Genomic DNA, 17949 nt, shown 5'->3' on the forward strand with positions numbered 1-17949 from the left:
ATGCGCACGTTAAGAGGCGTGTATACTCCTACACCGCGTTGTTCCTGCAATATAATATACATGCATCATAATATACAACATAACGGTAATGCAGATGGAGGCCTCCCTGCAACCGTGTCAGTCGTGGGAGTTGCTCCACCATACTTCGCCATGCTGGTCAGTGTGGGTTTGATGGGGGGGGGACTGTTTCGGATACATCGCTCGCCACCGATGTTGGCCACCGTGGCAGATGAAAGGACGAAATTTGCTGACACGTCCTAAGTAAGCCCCCTTACTTTACCTGTTGAAATTCGTGGATAGTAGGACGGAAGTTATCCGCCATTTTTTTGGCTGACTCCTCTAACTCCAAATTAGAGTGCGGAACATGGAAAAAAATAGCCCCCTTATAATTGGATGAATTAAGCAGAGGATGGCGTCAGTCGTTGGTTTTTGCGCTTTATTTTCACCCAACGATTTAATTGTCGATCCCAGCGACCAGTATCGGCGTCCGACTCGCGCTCATGGTGTGTGTGTGTGGGACACCGCACGTCGTGGCATTGTTAGCGGGGGGGGGGGGGGGGGCACGTTTGGTGCGCGTGATGTCATCACGGCTTTGGCTGTGAAGGCTTTTTACCCGCTGTTGGCAAGCTGAGTTTTTAAACCCTTGAATCAGTTCGCCCCCCACCCCCCCCCCCATTTGTCTCCCTTACAACTTTGGACTGACGTTTTGTTTTTTACATTGGTTCGTCGTTACGATGGTTACCATGATCCCATCTTTTGAGGACCGACGGAAAGACAATCGGATTGCGCCCTAATCCATTTTTGACGCTTTCGGACAAACTCGTAAGGTGTAAAACCAGCGGATAATGCAAGCGTTCACAGATCTATCGGTGCGTGTGGATAAAAGCCGTCGCGCCTGCGACGCGAGGACCGTGGACAACAGGATTCGTCTCCATCGCGTTTGTGCGCGCGCACAGCGGCACTCGACAACGCTCTTGAGCGCGTAATTGAAATAATGAGCCGGCCTTTCTCGGTTTCACAACAAGGGGCGGCAATTCACCGCCACGATGCCGCAAATTCCCTTCCACGCTGACCCTATTTCACATTTGCCGGTTGAAAGTCACAAATATAAATATAAATGCGCCGCCGGTTTATTTTTAGCGTCGGCTGTGTTTTTTTCTCTCTCCCGGCCACCCAACCCAACCCAACCCTCTCCCTCCCCTGTCTCTCGGACACAAACATTTCCACTGGGGCAATGCATTTCCGCGCACATGTGCTGCTGTGCCTTGGGTAATACAAGCCCGGCGCAAGAACGGATTGACCCTTGTGGTCTGCCTTTAAAAGAAAAAAAAAGATTGGCTTGCTCTCAATGGGCTCTTACCTGCTCATAAATAAATAAAGGTCGTTTATCTCGCCGTCTATCGTACAGATCCTACACCGCCACACCACGTGTGCCCTCGTCCCTTGCCATGCCATCTCTTTATCGTCCACTCTACACTCCCCACATCCTCCCTCCAAGGCCCTCTTCTCCACCACCCCCCTTTGGCCTAGTCACCCAGCTCAAGAGGATACACTTTTGCTAGGTAGTAATCTATGTGAGGCCTGATAGGGGTTGTGGTCAAAAACCCAACAGCATTGATCAAACAAAACAAAAAACTGGCTTGTCCGAATCCTACAAAACGGCTAGCCAAATGATATTCTTGTTTTCAAAAAGCATCTATGAGTATGAATGATCTTTCAGGAGGCTCCTGCATTTGGATGTTTGGCCAGGTCCGCATTGTTTTTGTTTAGTTTGGAGATGGGAATGGGAGTATCCAGAGAAAATCTGTGCAAACAAGGACATACAAAAACAATTAAGTACTTGCTTTCCTTGTTAAGTCCATTGCTGGAATAAGGGCTCCCCATGTCATATTGATTTGTGGGTGGTGGTTTGACCGTACTTCACAATGCTGTGGCCAGTGCCAGTTGGTGAAGAGGAGCCCATGACCAGTTTAGATGTTGCTCACGACTCGTGTTAGCCGTGGCCACGTAACAGACTCAGGTCAACGGGTCCATCGCTGCATTCGCGCCAATAATTGCGCCACCGCTCCTTCGCAAGCAAGAAAACAGCAGTCGGACGTCGCGCGGACTAAAACTTGCCGTAAGAAAACTAAATGTAGAGGGGGGAATCTGCGTGGGTTTTGTCAGTGACGCATAAACGTGGACCAAGAACACATCAACACGACACGCAGCATCGCTGGCTCGTACCTGAAAAAAAACAAAACATTAGTAGGTCAAGATTTAGAGCAACGGGCTCTTCGTCAGAGACGAGGAATTCGTGGCTACAATATTGCGACTGGCAGATTTTGGTGGGGGAGTGGGTCAGGGGGGGGGGGAGTTTTACGACGCGTGGATTTGTGAGCACGCTGTGACATGCTCTGGCTTAGGAGCCGCGCAGGCTACTCGGGGGAGTGTTTTGGCTGCGAGCTCAACTGATTTGTGGATATTTTGGCTTCCCTTTTGTTCCCGGGAAAGCGACTCTGAACGCCGCCGTTTCTGTTTGGATTGCTTAAATGTATGGCAGCGGGGCGGAATTGGCAGTAAAGCGAGTAAAATAAACACCATTATATGCACGCACAGCTGTTTGCGTCCGGGCCAGTCGGTTTGATGTCACGCTGCAAGGTTGGTGATGTAAAAATAAAAAGCCCGTCTGGTTATCGCCACTTGTAAAGACCAAAAGCAGCCCCCTGTTTAAAATGTTTACGTGGACTACGCTCAGCTCGGGGATGGAGTATTGTGACTCGGTGGGGGCTGGCTAATACTTACCCTCCCCCCTCTCTTTATTGAATTGTGTATGTGACGTGTATTGGCATATTGTCTGTGAATCTTTATTCGCCACACACCCCACCCCCCCAAATTTTGTGTGCACGTGAGGTCTTCTCCTGCTCCGTTGTGTGGTTTCCTGCCACGTGCAAAGATGCTCAATGAAGGGATCGGCGAAGCATTCCAGAGGAGTTATCCTTGCGAAGAATTAGTCTTTAAAAAATAATACACAATTCTCTCTGTCTATACAGGAAGGCCTCACTGAGTCTTCAACCTTTTTTTAAGCAGTGCCCTGTGTTCGGAAGTTTGGCAAATTCCATTATTGAGCGATTGACTGGTCGGAGGATCTGGAGAAAACACAAATGTATGAGTGGATAGCAGTTAAAAATGCACTCAAATATGCCAGTGAACAGGTCAAGGATGAGTGGTTGGTATGTGTGGCTTTTCTGAATATGAAAGACAAAAAAGTAGCAATGTCGCTGTTTAATTCATGAGCCCACTTCCAGACCACTCGGAATGTGCCCAAACTTACCAGGTCTCGGAAGCTAAGTAGGGTTAAGCCTGGGTAATGTTTGGATGGGCAACTGCCGTTTTTGACAGATGTTATAGGCTGCTGCGGCGCTACATGCTGGGCCACAGAGGGCGGTGCAGAAAAACAAAAACCCATTTTTCGATTTAAAGCTTTCGTGACTGCAGGGATTCATCTTCTTGGTTCTTTCGGTAAAGTCACGTAGAAGGGAAGTAATACAATAATAAAACATAATAAAATAATTCTCACGACGTTTCGGCTACAACGCAAGCAGCCGTCTTCAGGTGAAGAATGAGACACTACCAAGCTAGGAGCTTATATATATGCACCTCCAACCCAGCGTATATATAAGCTCCTAGCTTGGTAGTGTCTCATTCTTCACCTGAAGACGGCTGCTTGCGTTGTAGCCGAAACATCGTGAGAATTGTTTTATTATGTTTTATTTTTATTATTTTATTACTTCCCTTCTACGTGACTTTACCGAAAGAACCAAGAAGACAAAAACCCATTGTTAGACTATACTTATATGCTCCCACATCTACACGCCCTGGATTTACCAACTCGCATTGAACAGCGTCGTGAAGTATTGTCTGATAACGCCCCAACGAACCGCTCGGCACGGGGAGACTCTTATCCAGCAGTGGATTGCCAAAAATGGTTATACTCTTAGGTTTATTCGATAAAGTCACGTAGGTAAAAATAAATAATAGAAATAATAATAGAAATAAAATAATAAATATTGTACTTCTATTATTATTTCTATTGTTTTATTATTTATTTTTACCTACGTGACTTTACCGAAAAAACCTAAGAGTATGAATCCTTGCAGTCACGAAAGCTTCAAATCGAGAAAAAATGGTTATGTTTTGGCGCATTGACATGGCCTTGGTTTGCATTTTGTGCTGCCATCTTCCTACTGTATCACGTGGCTGTTGGGTACAGCAGCCGTTCTCCGTGGATTTTTAACTGTTGTTCACACAGTCGTTGATATCGAATGGGATGCATCTGAGAGGGGGGGGGGGAGGTGGCGTTCAGCAAGGAGATGAGAGCGATACAAATCGGCGGATTATTTCCCACGATTGCGTGATCGTGAGAGAAGGCAGTGGCTTGGGGGTTGAGGCCATCATCCGGAACTGGATTGCCCACGTCTAATGATGGAAGCGGCGGTGGTGGTGGTGGTGGTGTTTTTGGTTTTGTTCAAATGTATTTTAGTCAATACTTTTCGTGATTATTTTTTCAATACCGATTAGCACGGAAGAAAGAGGGGGGCCTTTTTGTTGTGAAAACTCTAAAACGCGCGGTCCCTCCCCGCGTGCGCGCCCGCACAGGAATACGAGATGAATCGCTGGCAGCAGCTCTACTACAGCCAGTACCTGGATCGGCAGCGCGCCGCCGAGAAGGAGCTGTGGAGGCGTGCGGAGAAGGAGCCCGACGTGAGCTTAGAGCAGCACGACTGGAAGGGCCCTTCGCTGCTCCGCGCGTGCCCCACGGAGCCGGTCGCCCCCGACGGACGTGGCATGGGGCAGCATAGCCGGGAGCTGCAGGGCAAACTGCCGCGGCCCTCGCAAGCGACCGCCCTGAGCCCCTCGCTGCAGGCCGGCATGCCCGCCTCGTACGGGCAGATGTGCGACTCGGGCCATCCGGCCTACCGCGGGCTCTCTCCCATGATGATGCACTTCTACACGGGTGAGTTTGGCCAGTGGGCCCTTCGGCGGGGCGGGGCAGTTCGTCCGTGCAATCCTCTGTTTGTTTATTCACCTCTTTACGAATCGTGGTGTTGATGATGGTTGATGGTCGGAGAGAACAGTGAAGCAACAGGAGACCTTGGTTGCTGGAGCAGAGAGAGTGTGAAGGGGGGGAAGTAGAGTGAGGTGAGGAACAAGACGTAGTCCATGGAGGACCTTTTGAAGATGGTGAGGGGAAAATCCTGTAGTTCATTGTTTCCCAACCTGGAGCCCTGGTGGTGTACAACGCCATGGGGAGTAGTCTTCGGATCTATTGCAGCTATCTGTGATATTTATTTATGTACAGAGCACCCAGTATAGTTCGCAGATACGTTTTGAGGATTGACAGTGGCCAGCAGGTCCAGAGAGGTCTGCAACCACTGCTGCAGTTGACCCAGGACTGGATTTGGAGCCAGTGGAGTGATCGATGGTTTGGGGGAGATGTGGTCCCCATCGATGGGTGTGGGTGAGAAGGCTGGCAGTGGGATATTGGATCCTTTTTGGATGTTGAAGTTGAGGAATTTTGGGGGAAGCTGTGGAGGAGAGAGGGTTACAGTAGAGGAGTCGAGGTGTGCGATAAAGGCATGGATGAGATGTTCGACAGCAGCTGAGGCAAGCATGCGGCAGACAAGGGGAAGGGAGACGCAGATGGGGGGGGTGGGGGTGGGGGGAGACGCTGACTGACAGATGAGGTCCTGCAGAGTTCATAGACAGCATTGACATTCTATAAAGTTTACAACATCAGCGCCTACTTGAATACATGCTACAGTACATAGCTTTTGAAACGGTCTTCTGATGTGTGAGCTAGTGACTTAATGCGCTTAGGTGCATAATGTTACTCCCCAAACATTTCGCTTACAATCTAAGCATCAATTAGTTTAGCTCAATATGCCGAGTCGAATCGGCGTGTCCATGCAATTCCTTACCAGCTTCTATTGGCGGGGCACTTAATTGTTGTTAATTGCAATTACCGCAGCATTTTGTAAATTACGTTTAATTATTTTAAATTGCTTTAATAGCCTCTAAAAAATGTAAATGTTTCCATTCAGTTGAGCTGAGCTGAAAGCTGCATCTAGAGTTACAGACTTGCCACACCTAATGCGGCAGCAGCCTTTATTATTTATTACACATCGCGTGTGCTTTTAATTAAATGCTTTATTATATACGGCAACTTAAGAAACGTTTCAGTAGCCGCAGTTTACGTGTTGCGAGTTACCAAATATGCTTTTGACAGATCTCCCTTGAGGTCACGCATTCCAGTGCAGCGTCGATGGCCTCGACTCTGTTACCTGTGACATGAAACGCAGTGAATTATATTTAGCAAAAATGAAAATGTACGTTCGTCATCAAATTACAACGCTTCTTTTTGCCGGCTCTCTTAAAATGTCTCCGTTTCTTGGAGCTCCACGGTATGAAGTTGTCACCTCCAACCGCAAGTCAGCAATTCTCTCTGCCACGTGGTTCTTCTCGCTGTTCTCTGATGAAGGCCCATTGCTCCAAAACTTCAGCTTCCTACACTCGTTTAGTGTGTTCTTCTTCTTTAGCACTCTGCCCGATGGCAGGTCTTGTGCTCAAAGCCCCCTTGCGCCCTATTCCCGTCATAATAATCATGACGTTGACTTACATTTATACGGCGCAATTCATCCAACGATCTCGGAGCGCCACGCACGAAGTTAGGAAATGGAATACTGCAAAGTCTCAGAGTCCACTGGTCACACACGGGAAGTGTAGGCCAGGCAAAACAGGCGAGTCTTGAGAGAAGACTTAATCGCGGCGAGTCACCTCGCCCATCTCCCCACTGGTGGTAGGGGAGGGGAGGGCATTCCGTAGTTTTTGTGCAACGCAAGCATAGGCTCGGAGCAGATGTAAATCGGTGGATCGGAGAGGTTGTGACAGTACGTGAATGTAAAATGGTGCAAGGCCGTTTAAGGGCCTTGTATGCGAGCGGCGTTATTTTAAATTGTTCCCCAGATTTAATTGGAAGCCAATGATCGTGAGCTTTCGTCTTCATTTCACTCTTCTGTGGCATCCACCCCTCCCCCCTCTTCCTTGAAGTCATCAATTCGAAAAAAGATGATATTGTGAATTTCAACACGATGACACCAGATACAGCAGCGGGCACAAAATTACGACCCTAACAGGAACTGACGGGAAGTGCCATTGTTGCGGTCGTGAAATGTAATAACGCAGCGTTAATCAATGGATGTGTTATACCCATTGCACACGTTTTGTTTTCGCAGGCCACTCTGATTTTAATCCCACATGTTAAATCATTTAATCATAGTCGGCCAAGCACATCCCAGTGTAGAGCCAAATATATTGCGCTATCGTTGGCTGCCTTCCCCACATGTCTTTGGCTTTTGTCCAGCACCTCTGAATACATTTTCTCTCTCTTTCAGTGAACGGAAACCACGCGCGTTTAAAAGCTCGCGGATTTTATTTTAACACGCCGTTGTTGTTGTTCTTTTTTCACACGTGCCCCTTTGAACTGACCAATGTGCGTACGCGTTATTCATTCAGGGGGTTATGTTCCACCAAACCTCTACTACTCGAGCTATGGGAAGCTGCCGGGAAGTGAAGAGTTGGACCCGGAGCGACACGGCGACGGAATGTTCAGCATGAAGATGGAACCGCAGAAGTCGAGAAAATCGCCAGGCGTAAGTATCCCCCTCGGGTTTAGACGCAGCCGTAAGGCCAAGCATCCTGGTGCGGCGTGTAAACGGCAGCACTGGATTGCCGAAGGCAGCAGGACGAGGTGCTGGTCACAACCATCGCTCGTGTGTCTTCCTGGCCTTAATAGGCGCTTGCAAAAAATCGCACTTGCCTTCCGCAACCATTGTGGCTAAAGACATGCAGAGCAATCGCCATCCATGCGTTGCATGAAACAAAAAATTCCCAGATACGGTTTTGCTGATCAGAATGGCGTAGGCCAATACTTGAGGCTTAGCGTGCAGGCTGACAAACAGGATCACTTGCCGAAATCTAATATATGTGTAACATAGGACGTTGTGATGGGAGGGACACGTGCGGTGGGCATAACGGGAGAGGGGCATGGTACTGAGAAAGGCGTTCGCTGTGGATTCCAAGCGGCTGTCGTCTAATGCCAGATGTTGGTGACGAGACTGTAAGAACAGCCCTTAGAGGTCTGCTATTCCCTCTGCAACAGTTTTCAGTATTTGCTTTGCAACAGGTCGATGCAGTTGCGAGAACTACCTCCTCTGCTATACAGGAGGTCGTGGGTTAGATCCTGGCCCTGACACCTGCTGCCCCCGGTGTGCGCTTGAATTTTTTTTTCCGGGTCCTCCGTTTTTTCCCTCCACATTTTAAATCGACATTCGTTTTGAGTATTTGGCTGCTATGCATTTCCACATGACGAGCCACTTCGTTGAGCTCTCATCTGTGGGCCAGGTCGCTTGCGGAATAGAGCTGTATAGCTCAGTGGGCCTTACCTGGTAAAATAAAATAGTCGTGATAGTTGCGGGGATCTGGCAGAAGGATGGGCGTAATTTCACGAACAGCACTGGCCGACGTTGATCTGTCCGTCGCGAACTGTCCTGACATGGAACGACCTCTGACATTAGGCTGCCGAGAGGTCCTCCGCGGACAAAGAGAAGGACGCGGGCGGAGAAAAACGGAAGAGGGCGTCGAGTCCTCCACCTTCGAGACGGCAGCACGCCATGACCCTCCAGGGCACGGGATACCCCGACCCCAGCAGCCCCTACGACCACTACACAGGTGTGGGCGCCACGGTGGCGAGATGTTAACACCCTCGCCTGGTATACAAGAGGTCGTGGGTTCGATCCTGACCCTTGAACGCCTTGCTGCTGTATATTCGGAGTGTGCGTGCGTATGTCTCTCTGCCCGTGGTCGTGTGGATGTTTCTCCGGGCCCTCCGATTTTTTTCCTTCCGTGCGTTTTGAGAATTTGGCTTCTGCTTATAAATTTCCACGCGATAAGCCACTTGGTTGAGCTATCATTTGTGGGCCTAGTCTCTTCTGAAAGAATATGTAATATAGCTCGGTGGGGCCTCACCTGATAAAAAAATAATAATTTTAATAATATTTATAACCACAGCGTCACTGGTTAAAGTCAATTGCGGCCTTTCCACGGCCGTTGCAATTTAGTCGGATCCGAACCATGCTGGGCACATTCTTGTAATCGCCTGGCACGGGCTCATTTGTGTTTTTTAATGTTTCACTTCCCATAATCTTTTCCACACAGAGGCCTTGGCCTACTGGACACATTATAACCCATAAGCGAAAGGGGGTTGGTCAGTACCACGTGGGGAGAACAATGCTACGAACGTCCACCATTCCAGAGAGATTAGCATATTCATTGTCCGTTTTACTGTACACGGTCTTTATATTCATTGTCATATTCTGCACATGATTCCAATCTGAATAGTTTTCGTTGAAAACAATATTATCTGTCAAACATGTGACTGCAAGGATTCATACTCTTAGTTTTTTCGGTAAAGTCACGTAGGTAAAAAATGAAATTAAAATTAATAAAAAAAAAATTCTTTTTTATTAATTTTAATTTCATTTTTTACCTACGTTACTTTACCGAAAAAACTAAGAGTATCTGTCAAACGTTCTACGGTAACCTTAGTCTGATAAACGCTACAACGATGGCCTTGCTATCATACATATGTGTGATCTACTGGAGATGATACAGTTTAAAATCAATGTTTAAATTGCCACCATCGTTGGTACCAAAGAGACAATTTTGGGAGCATGGCTCCCAAGCGTTAAATACAACACATTCATTGTGACCATCTGTACGCATGTCTATCAGTCATTGACTACAATTGGACTTGGTAGCATTGTAGAAACTTGTACTGACAGTGAACTTTGTGCGTGCTGTTGTACTGAAGGTGTATCTGGCCCACCTGTCTTATCACAGCCGCCTGCATCTGCGACCGTTTCACAGCAAAGGTGATAAAAGGTTGGTGAGCCTCCTGTCCTCAAATTAGATTCACGTTCGACCTGTTCAAAATAGCCATGTAGCATGGTTTCTTCTGTTTTGGTAGCTCTGAACCAGAGGTGGAAATTACGCATTTCTGTGGCAGGAGTCCAATTTAAATCATAACACAGCCACTGTTGACTTGCACCTCAGAGATATGATGGGTTGAGTCGAGCCAGGGCCAATCATTGTGCACGTTTGCTGTTTACTCACCGCGCTGCAATCCCAATCCAATCGTTGGCCATGATGCACAGCATAGGCAGCAACTGAAATCTTACTTTGGCCTGGGCCTCCTCTACGTTGGCCGCGGGCCAGGAGTCGAGCTCAGATTTGCTGGGTTTATAGCACAATATTCAAACCACTACTCCTTCCACCCACTCTCTACAAGGATCAACAAAGGACATTATTATTGCAATGATATGAATGCATATAGGTTAGTGATTTGTTAATATCACTAACAAGTAGCACGGCTGGCTACGTATGGTGCGAAAGAAGTTCAAGATAAATGTTATCTCCACCTAATAACAATTTAAACCATTACTATAGCACACCATCTATAAAGTGAAATACCCTGTGATATGATGATGCCGCTGCAGCCTGCTATAGTGTAATGGTTAGCACACTAGCCTTGCAAATCCATAAGTCGCTAGTTCTATCTCTCGGCTCAGCAGTTGAGACAGCAGAAACGTTCGTAAAATCCCTCACGCACCTCCGTCCACCCAGCAGAATAAATAGGTAACAGCACTTCCAGTCGTTCGGCAAAGTTGCTTCCAGTAGGGTAAAATTGTGGGTATTCCGTTTTGGCCGGTGTGAAAGAGTAGGCCAAAGTATGCTGTAGAGGGGGCTTTCTTAAGCTTGCTGTAGTTGATGCTCTTCCAGCAGTGGGGTGTGAGCAATTGTAGGGGCTGCGCTTCAACTGTTTTGCTTTAAATTTTACCCTGTGACATGATTTGCATCAGTCGGAGCAATTGCCCTTTTACCAACTCGGCGCAAATTGTCATACGTTTGAAACGTAAGCCTCTGTTTTGTGGATTGGAACCGCCATTCAATAATGATTCATGGTTGCTAATAATAGGGTAAGAATACACTAAGCTCGGCCAAATTAAATTCACCCCTGGCTAGACAGCTGTACGGCAGTAATTGGCTTATAGATGAATGGATGAATAAAACATACGGAACTAATTAAATAACCAAACAGAATAGAGATCATACAATGAACATCGGGGACAATGCTGTGCGAAAAAAAATGTTCTTAACAGCTTATTCACATGTTAGGGGGGAAAATGTGTATTATGGTGACAATGTTTCATTAATGATTGTATGGGTAAGAATAACTGTTCTACTAAATACGATTAGGTGACTATTATATGATGAGCCCTGTCTGTTGCATTATTAGTGCGCATTTTGAAGGGAAAACATTCAAAGTGTTGGAGGAGAGCGGGATTCCATTAACTCGACAGTATATCTCCCTTGAAAAGGTCACCCGTATGCATGGGACTAATTTGTCAATTTCCATTCGTCTTCACACTTATTATATCACCGGCCCCCCGAAACAGCTGTGTTCTGCGTGTGCGTCAAAGAGAGAGAGTGGTGGCGCAGTGGTTAGCGCACTGCGATATGAACCCGGCAACCCGAGTTTGATTCCCAAATATGGTTGACACCAGTCGGGGAGGGGGCGGGGGGGGGGGCACATTCATGAGCGTGACTCTCCTAGGTTGGTTCGACCTTAACTAATAATGCTGGCACAGTGCATAAAACCGGCACTGGCGCGGTGCCGTCACATCGCGTTGGCGGCACATTTGCGCTTCTGAGGCTGACCTGGGCTACCTCTAGGTTGACTCAGACTAAAGTGACTACCTGGTGTCTGAAATGTGAACCTCGGTGTTAGGGAGACAAAGGCGGTAGGTCACACTGTCCTCTCATATGCCATGTCCTTAATCGGTGATTACAAACGGCTCTTTCCCCTGTAGTCAGTGTATGCATGTGTTAGTGTAGTTTTCTTAAGCAGACATGCCATATTATTGTGGTGATATTATAGATTGGGCAGATTTTTGTTATGATGTGGCCCGGGTAGCAATGTGGTTAGAGATGCCTGACTCTTAGGCTAAAGATTGTGGGTTCAAATCCCAGTCAGAGGTCAACTCTTGACCTGCTCTATGAGATCTCTTTTACCAGTGGCAAAATATAGTAGTAGGTTTTTACCCTTTTAAACTGGTACAAAACTGACACCACTGGTAAAAGAGATCTCATAGTGTAAATGCTTACCTCGAGCTCTCAATACTCTGATATTGCACTGTGTTTGAGTTGTACGCCTTCTGGTGTCATCTGGTCCAACACCAATGGGGGGACTAGGCTCTAATGAAAGCCGTCTCGGGTGTGGACCAATCAACTTCAAGGGCAGTGCATATCATTATCATTATCAGAGTTGCTTCTTTTTGTTTGCTTTTTTGACTACTTGTGTTGTGGTTATTGCAAACATGATGCCTTGAATAAAGGTGTCAGTTTTGTACCAGTTTAAAAGGGTAAAAACCTACTACTATATCTTGACCTGCTATTCATGTGACCTATTTTTCGACACATCGAAAGCGGCTATCTAATGAACTGACCCCTCCATGGGAATGTGGAATTTCCACCACTGGTTTAGGGACCACAGAAATGCGTGCCACCCCCCATGGCTTGTATTTTTTTTCCACATCTGCCAATGATTATAGTTTAACACGCGAAATATTATCTATGAAACCTACATTAGTGCTGTTTGTTGCGGATTGATTGGCGTTTTAGGTCTCTGGGCCTGCGCTCCACAACCGTGATCTACAAAAAAAACACGTGATATCCTAGAGCAATAACAAAAATGTCTTGGCCAAAGTTCAAAGTCTGTTTAATTGTTGTAATTAAAATCGCGTGATCTGACTCGCTTTAATTGTCTCGTTGCAGGCTGCGAATTGACCTGAAGGAACAATCAATATGCTGCAAATTCATGTGCAAAGGTGCATATGATGACGACTCGTACTGTTGTGTAACAAACATCAGTTTAATGGTGTGTGGTTAATCTGCCTTAACAGTAGGTGGGATCGTTTTACTGGCGCTGTATAAAATATCTTATAATATCTTTTCAGTTTTTTTTTTAATCTGTGAGCCTAAAATTCACGAGTGAAAATATAATATTCGTCCACTATATTAAAGATTGTCTTTGCCTCCATTAAAACTGCCTCGTTCTTGCGAAAAAGCATTATCGATTTTTCATTTCTCAAGTTTTACATAAATTATTAAACGGGAGTGGGTGGAGGCGGTTTGCATTGTCTCGCGTTCATCGCGTACCTGGTTGGATTTGTCGTCGAAATAAATAAATGCCGTGGAAAAGTGGCGTTACCTTTTTGTGGGACGGTTCGGCAATTGAGAGAGGTGTACAGCTATTGACTTTGCGACGCGACCTTTGCGAAGCGAGGCTATAGCATGCTTCAGTCTGGTGCCGAGTGGTTAAAGTGAGTGCTCAAAATCAATCCTGGTGCACAGCCACATGGGGCATCTTTTGTTTCTCCGCGTTTTTACCCGTAGACTACATCCGGCAATTTTAATACCGCTGGGTTCGATCAATTGCTTTAAACTATTCTTACTACGAGGAGCTCGCATAGACTTTCAAAGGGATGTTTCTTCAGTTGCTGGCTTTCTTTGTACCTCTACTTTTAAAGAAAATTGTCATATTGAAAAAGGGACGTTTGCAAAATGGATTTATTTGGAAGATGGCTGGGTTGTTCATGAATTTCAGATTTTCCTCCTGTGATCTCGGGCCGAGCCAGCACAGCTAAGCCTATGTGGTTATAATATCAGGTGTTGATAGTGCAACGACAACGTTTCATGCTATACATTTTTTGTACTATCCATCAATTCACCAGTGGCTCCAAAAACCCACCCACGTTGACGTTTGCAATTGTTCTCGAATCGATCATAACCACGAGTTGTATTCTGACGTCAACGCTAAACATTTGTTCATGTCAGAAACATCTGACCCGAGGTGGAACCACCACCAGGGTGATCAGTGAGTGGGGCTTCACTCGTGAGCAGAAGCTTTGCGAGGTTAAAATCCCACTGGGGAGGTCGATTCGGCCAGTCGTCCACTACGTGGTCAATATAAAGAATACCCGACTATATGGGAAAGTCTCCAGTGGGCTGTTCTATAAATATATGCACCCCTGGACACAGCAATGTGGAATGTCCACCGCTGCCTCGACCGGGAATAGATTAAGCCACTTCTGCCATGCTTGTTAAAAGCAGGAAACCAATTTAACTTGCTTTTACTTTTGAGTGAGGTGCTGGGGTGGGTTAAGCCTTGATTTCATGTCTTTATCAATACCTTTGTGTTAGATTGCATTGCAAGATCGGTAGTTTCTAGCAATGGAAGAGCATTTTGCCCTAGGTCTAATACCACTAGCACAATAATCAAATAATTCATTACAAACACCAGCCGCCTTCTTATGTTAGACGGTATCTGATTTGCCCCTTCTTTTATCGGCAGTTCCAGGAAGAGGCTTCTGCGAACCAGCCTAGTCGAACATTATTGCAATGAATTATGTAAAATCAATCGCTTGAATGCCCATATGCACACACAAGCAAATATAAACATGAATACTGTATCATATCTTCATGCAGTGTTTACTGTTTGGTGTATATAAATTATTTACGCGATATGTATAATCCATAAAGTATTTATCTCCTGTTCGCTAAAGCTACTCGTTAAAAAGTAACGTGCATTGCCGCGTAAAATTGATGAAGCTTTGTCGATATGTAATATTCATCACGTTTATATACGTGCATCTGTAGAATCCAAGTGACTTACCGACCGCAATTTCAATAAAATACCATCTTGTACGGTAGATTTATTTGGTAACAAAAACAAAACAACAAAAGGTGAAAGTGCACTATTAAAAAAGAACTGCTTGATGTCTATCGTGAGCCTAGGATCGTTTTATATTTCACATTTGTTGGCGTACGAGCTAACGGTGATTAAACAGTGTGTATTTATACGACGACGTGATAATTTATGTTTCCGCAAGCGAAGTGTACGAATATTTATTTCAAATGTTGATGACGGTTTCTTTTTGTTTTGGCTCAATATCACGTGGCGACTTGAGCGTGTCTAACCGTGTTCGACAATGTCTTTTAATATTTATATTTAACGAGAGAAAAAAAACCGCCTGGTCCCCCTAATACAGAAATTAAATCGGCTGGCGGTGAGATGTAAGAAGAAATATTAATCTACTGAATTGACTTTGCTTTGTGCTCTTTAACGTTGCTAAACTCGCGCTTGTGCCAGCGAGCAAAGCAATTGCAGGGGGGTGGGGTGGGCACTCCTTCTTTACCTCTTGTGTGAACTGATTTTGGGTCAAGTAATAGGATTCGCCTACTCCTCCCAGCTATTCGACGAATTGTCACGATCCCCGAGGTTGCGATTCGAGTCGCTGTAATGTTTTAATTTTGTGCACCATGTTTATACAATCTCATTGGCTTCATGAGAATACTTTGCACGAACAATTTATTCTCACATCCGCAACTTAATTTTTTCGGCGCGCTTAGAAACGATTTGGATCCTCGAAATCGATCCATCGTTACACGCCTACTGATTTTGTCAACGTTTTATTTGCACAGCAATGGAAGCCTGCACACACAGACCAATGCATGCGTTTTTTTTTTACAAATCCGCATCCACGCATCAACAACTCTGCGGCATTACCCGCACCGCCTCCCGTAGGTTTTCGAGATCGTACCGTGTGACTCCTTCCAATTGTTTTTTTTTCATTTTGGGGGGGGGGGGGGGGGTGGTGGAGGTTGTTTAACCGCGTGCTGTTGATTGGCGCGATGAACCGACATTTCAAATTCGTTTCAGCGGAATGTCGCACCGAACGACGCACAGCAAGGTCCGAAAACGCAGCAGCGCGTAGCGTTTCGCGGCCGCGTTAGCCACGACCGGGGCCGCATTCGCGAGCGGTCTCGCAGATAATTGGCAGGGAGAATGTGGCGGGCCGGGGGAAAGGCAGTGGAAATGGAGCCCCTTTTTGATCGCTCGCTGCAGGATGAAAGGACGCAACAAAAGCCCGGCGGGGACACCTGTTGGAACGATTCAACCGCAATTGGGCTTGAGGTTTCCAAAGGAGGGGGGCGATGGGCAGGAAGAGCGAGCGAGAGAGAGGCCTGTTAAAGCCCGGGTTGCTCCAGGGGGTTAAACTACCACGACAACACCCTGGGAAAGGAAGGCCGGGGAGGTGGGTGCGGTGGCTTTTGTAGCGTCTTGATCGTCTTGATCGCGTGGTAGAAACTGTCAGGAGGGGGGGGGGGTTCGAAGGTTAAAATGGGTTGTGGTCGCTGGGGGCAGCAGATCGTTTCGTGAGGAGGAGGTGTCGGTCGCCTCGTTGTTGACGACGATGATGATGCACGTCTCCCCCCCCCACCACCACCTCCACAAGAGTTATTGTTTTGGCTGCGGAGGGAGAATGACGCGCAGTGGTTTAACGTGACCACGACTGCACTGGAAACTCACGCGGTCGGCACGCCGTGATTCGTCGATTCGAATGAAAGCAGCGCTGGGGGGTTGTATGGGTCATGGACTCGCACGGTCTAAGCAGCTAATGAGCGCGTGTAAGAATCAATTAGTTCTGTGCATGTTTATTTTCTGTTTTGTTTCGTACAAGCATTGTGGAGTCCACAGATTCGTGCCACCTAAACAATGTCGGTGATCTTCTTGGTTCTTTCGGTAAAGTCACGTAGAAGGGAAATAATAGAATAAAAAAAAATAAAACATAATAAAATATAAAAATAAAACATAATAAAATATTATGTTTTATTTTTATTATTTCCCTTCTACGTGACTTTACCGAGAGAACCAAGAAGATGAATCCCTGCAGTCACGAAAGCTTTACATCGAAATTTTATGTCGGTGATGGCTACAATTGGGATTTCACTTCGAAGGGGCAAACACATCTCAAGACCACGTGAATAATACAATTAAATGAGCATAGATTTGCGAATTGATTCGTGACCCTGAGTCCGTGACGGTTCATACGCTGGGGGGGAGGGTGCGTGGATTGGCCACTTACAAAATCCACTGTTAGATGTTCTTCCCAAGCAGCCACCACCTCTCACGCAATTTTGGTGAGTTTGGCCCTCCCTTGAAAGCGCTGGATTGACCCATTGGCTTACGATGGTGTAAGGGGTGAATTTTCACATTCCGAGCAGCAACAACAGAAAACCAGAAGGCATGTAAATAGACGATGTCGCGTGCGTGCGCGCGTGCGTGCGTGCGTAAAGGGCACCTCGTTTCTCAGACCTTTACAAATACACACAGCAAGTAGTGGTGCGGCATTTAATCAAATTGCCTCCGGTTTGCTCGTGCGCTCTTAGGCAACGGTGGATGGGCGTAATTAGCCGAGGGTGTTGCGTTTTATGACCTTCACAATGACGGTGTTATTGCATTGTAAGCGCCAGCTGACTTAAGAGAGAAACAGCCTTCGGAGGAAACGAACATACAGTTACAAGGTTACGGCTTTCGTATCGGAGTTGTTTAATTATTATTGCTACTACTACTATTTTTGGCAAGACAATTTGACCTGAATAAATTGAGCCCGCTTTGAATATTCTCTTTAAGATGATCGCCCCCACCCACCCATACACCCCATCACATCATACACCCGCCCGCCCGCCTGCCGGCCCCCACCATCTCATCCAAATAGAACCTCTTTGCCGGAGAAAGAGAATGTTGACTGACCGAATAGAAATTGCGCTGTGCGCGGGCAGGGGAATTGTGTGGGGGGGGGGGGAGCAGGGTGAAAGGTGGTGATGGTGGAAAGAACTAATTTATTAGTTGATTTTTTTAAATGAGTTTTTATCTCACACGCGTTATCGTGGAAGCTTCCCCCACTGCATCTGGCCATTTAAAGCAGCCGTCACCCTGCGAGGATG

General features: G+C 46.5%; 1 protein-coding gene across 1 annotated transcript in view; it reads left to right on the forward strand.

Annotated features, from left to right (window-relative positions):
- Positions 1–16749, forward strand: part of LOC133354265 (zinc finger protein 608-like) — a 93366-nt gene extending 76617 nt beyond the window's left edge. Inside the window, exons 6-10 of the mRNA XM_061570973.1 lie at positions 4639–4996; positions 7555–7691; positions 8616–8769; positions 9911–9981; positions 12934–16749. Of these exons, the coding sequence (XP_061426957.1) occupies positions 4639–4996; positions 7555–7691; positions 8616–8769; positions 9911–9975 (714 nt within the window). The 3' untranslated portion in view covers positions 9976–9981; positions 12934–16749. The remainder of the gene's footprint in view (positions 1–4638; positions 4997–7554; positions 7692–8615; positions 8770–9910; positions 9982–12933) is intronic.
- Positions 16750–17949: the final 1200 nt, after the last annotated feature.

This window comes from Lethenteron reissneri, chromosome 46 (assembly GCF_015708825.2).
Source record: "Lethenteron reissneri isolate LAM-NWPU_2019-01 chromosome 46, ASM1570882v1, whole genome shotgun sequence".
Classification (NCBI taxonomy): Eukaryota; Metazoa; Chordata; class Hyperoartia; order Petromyzontiformes; family Petromyzontidae; genus Lethenteron; species Lethenteron reissneri.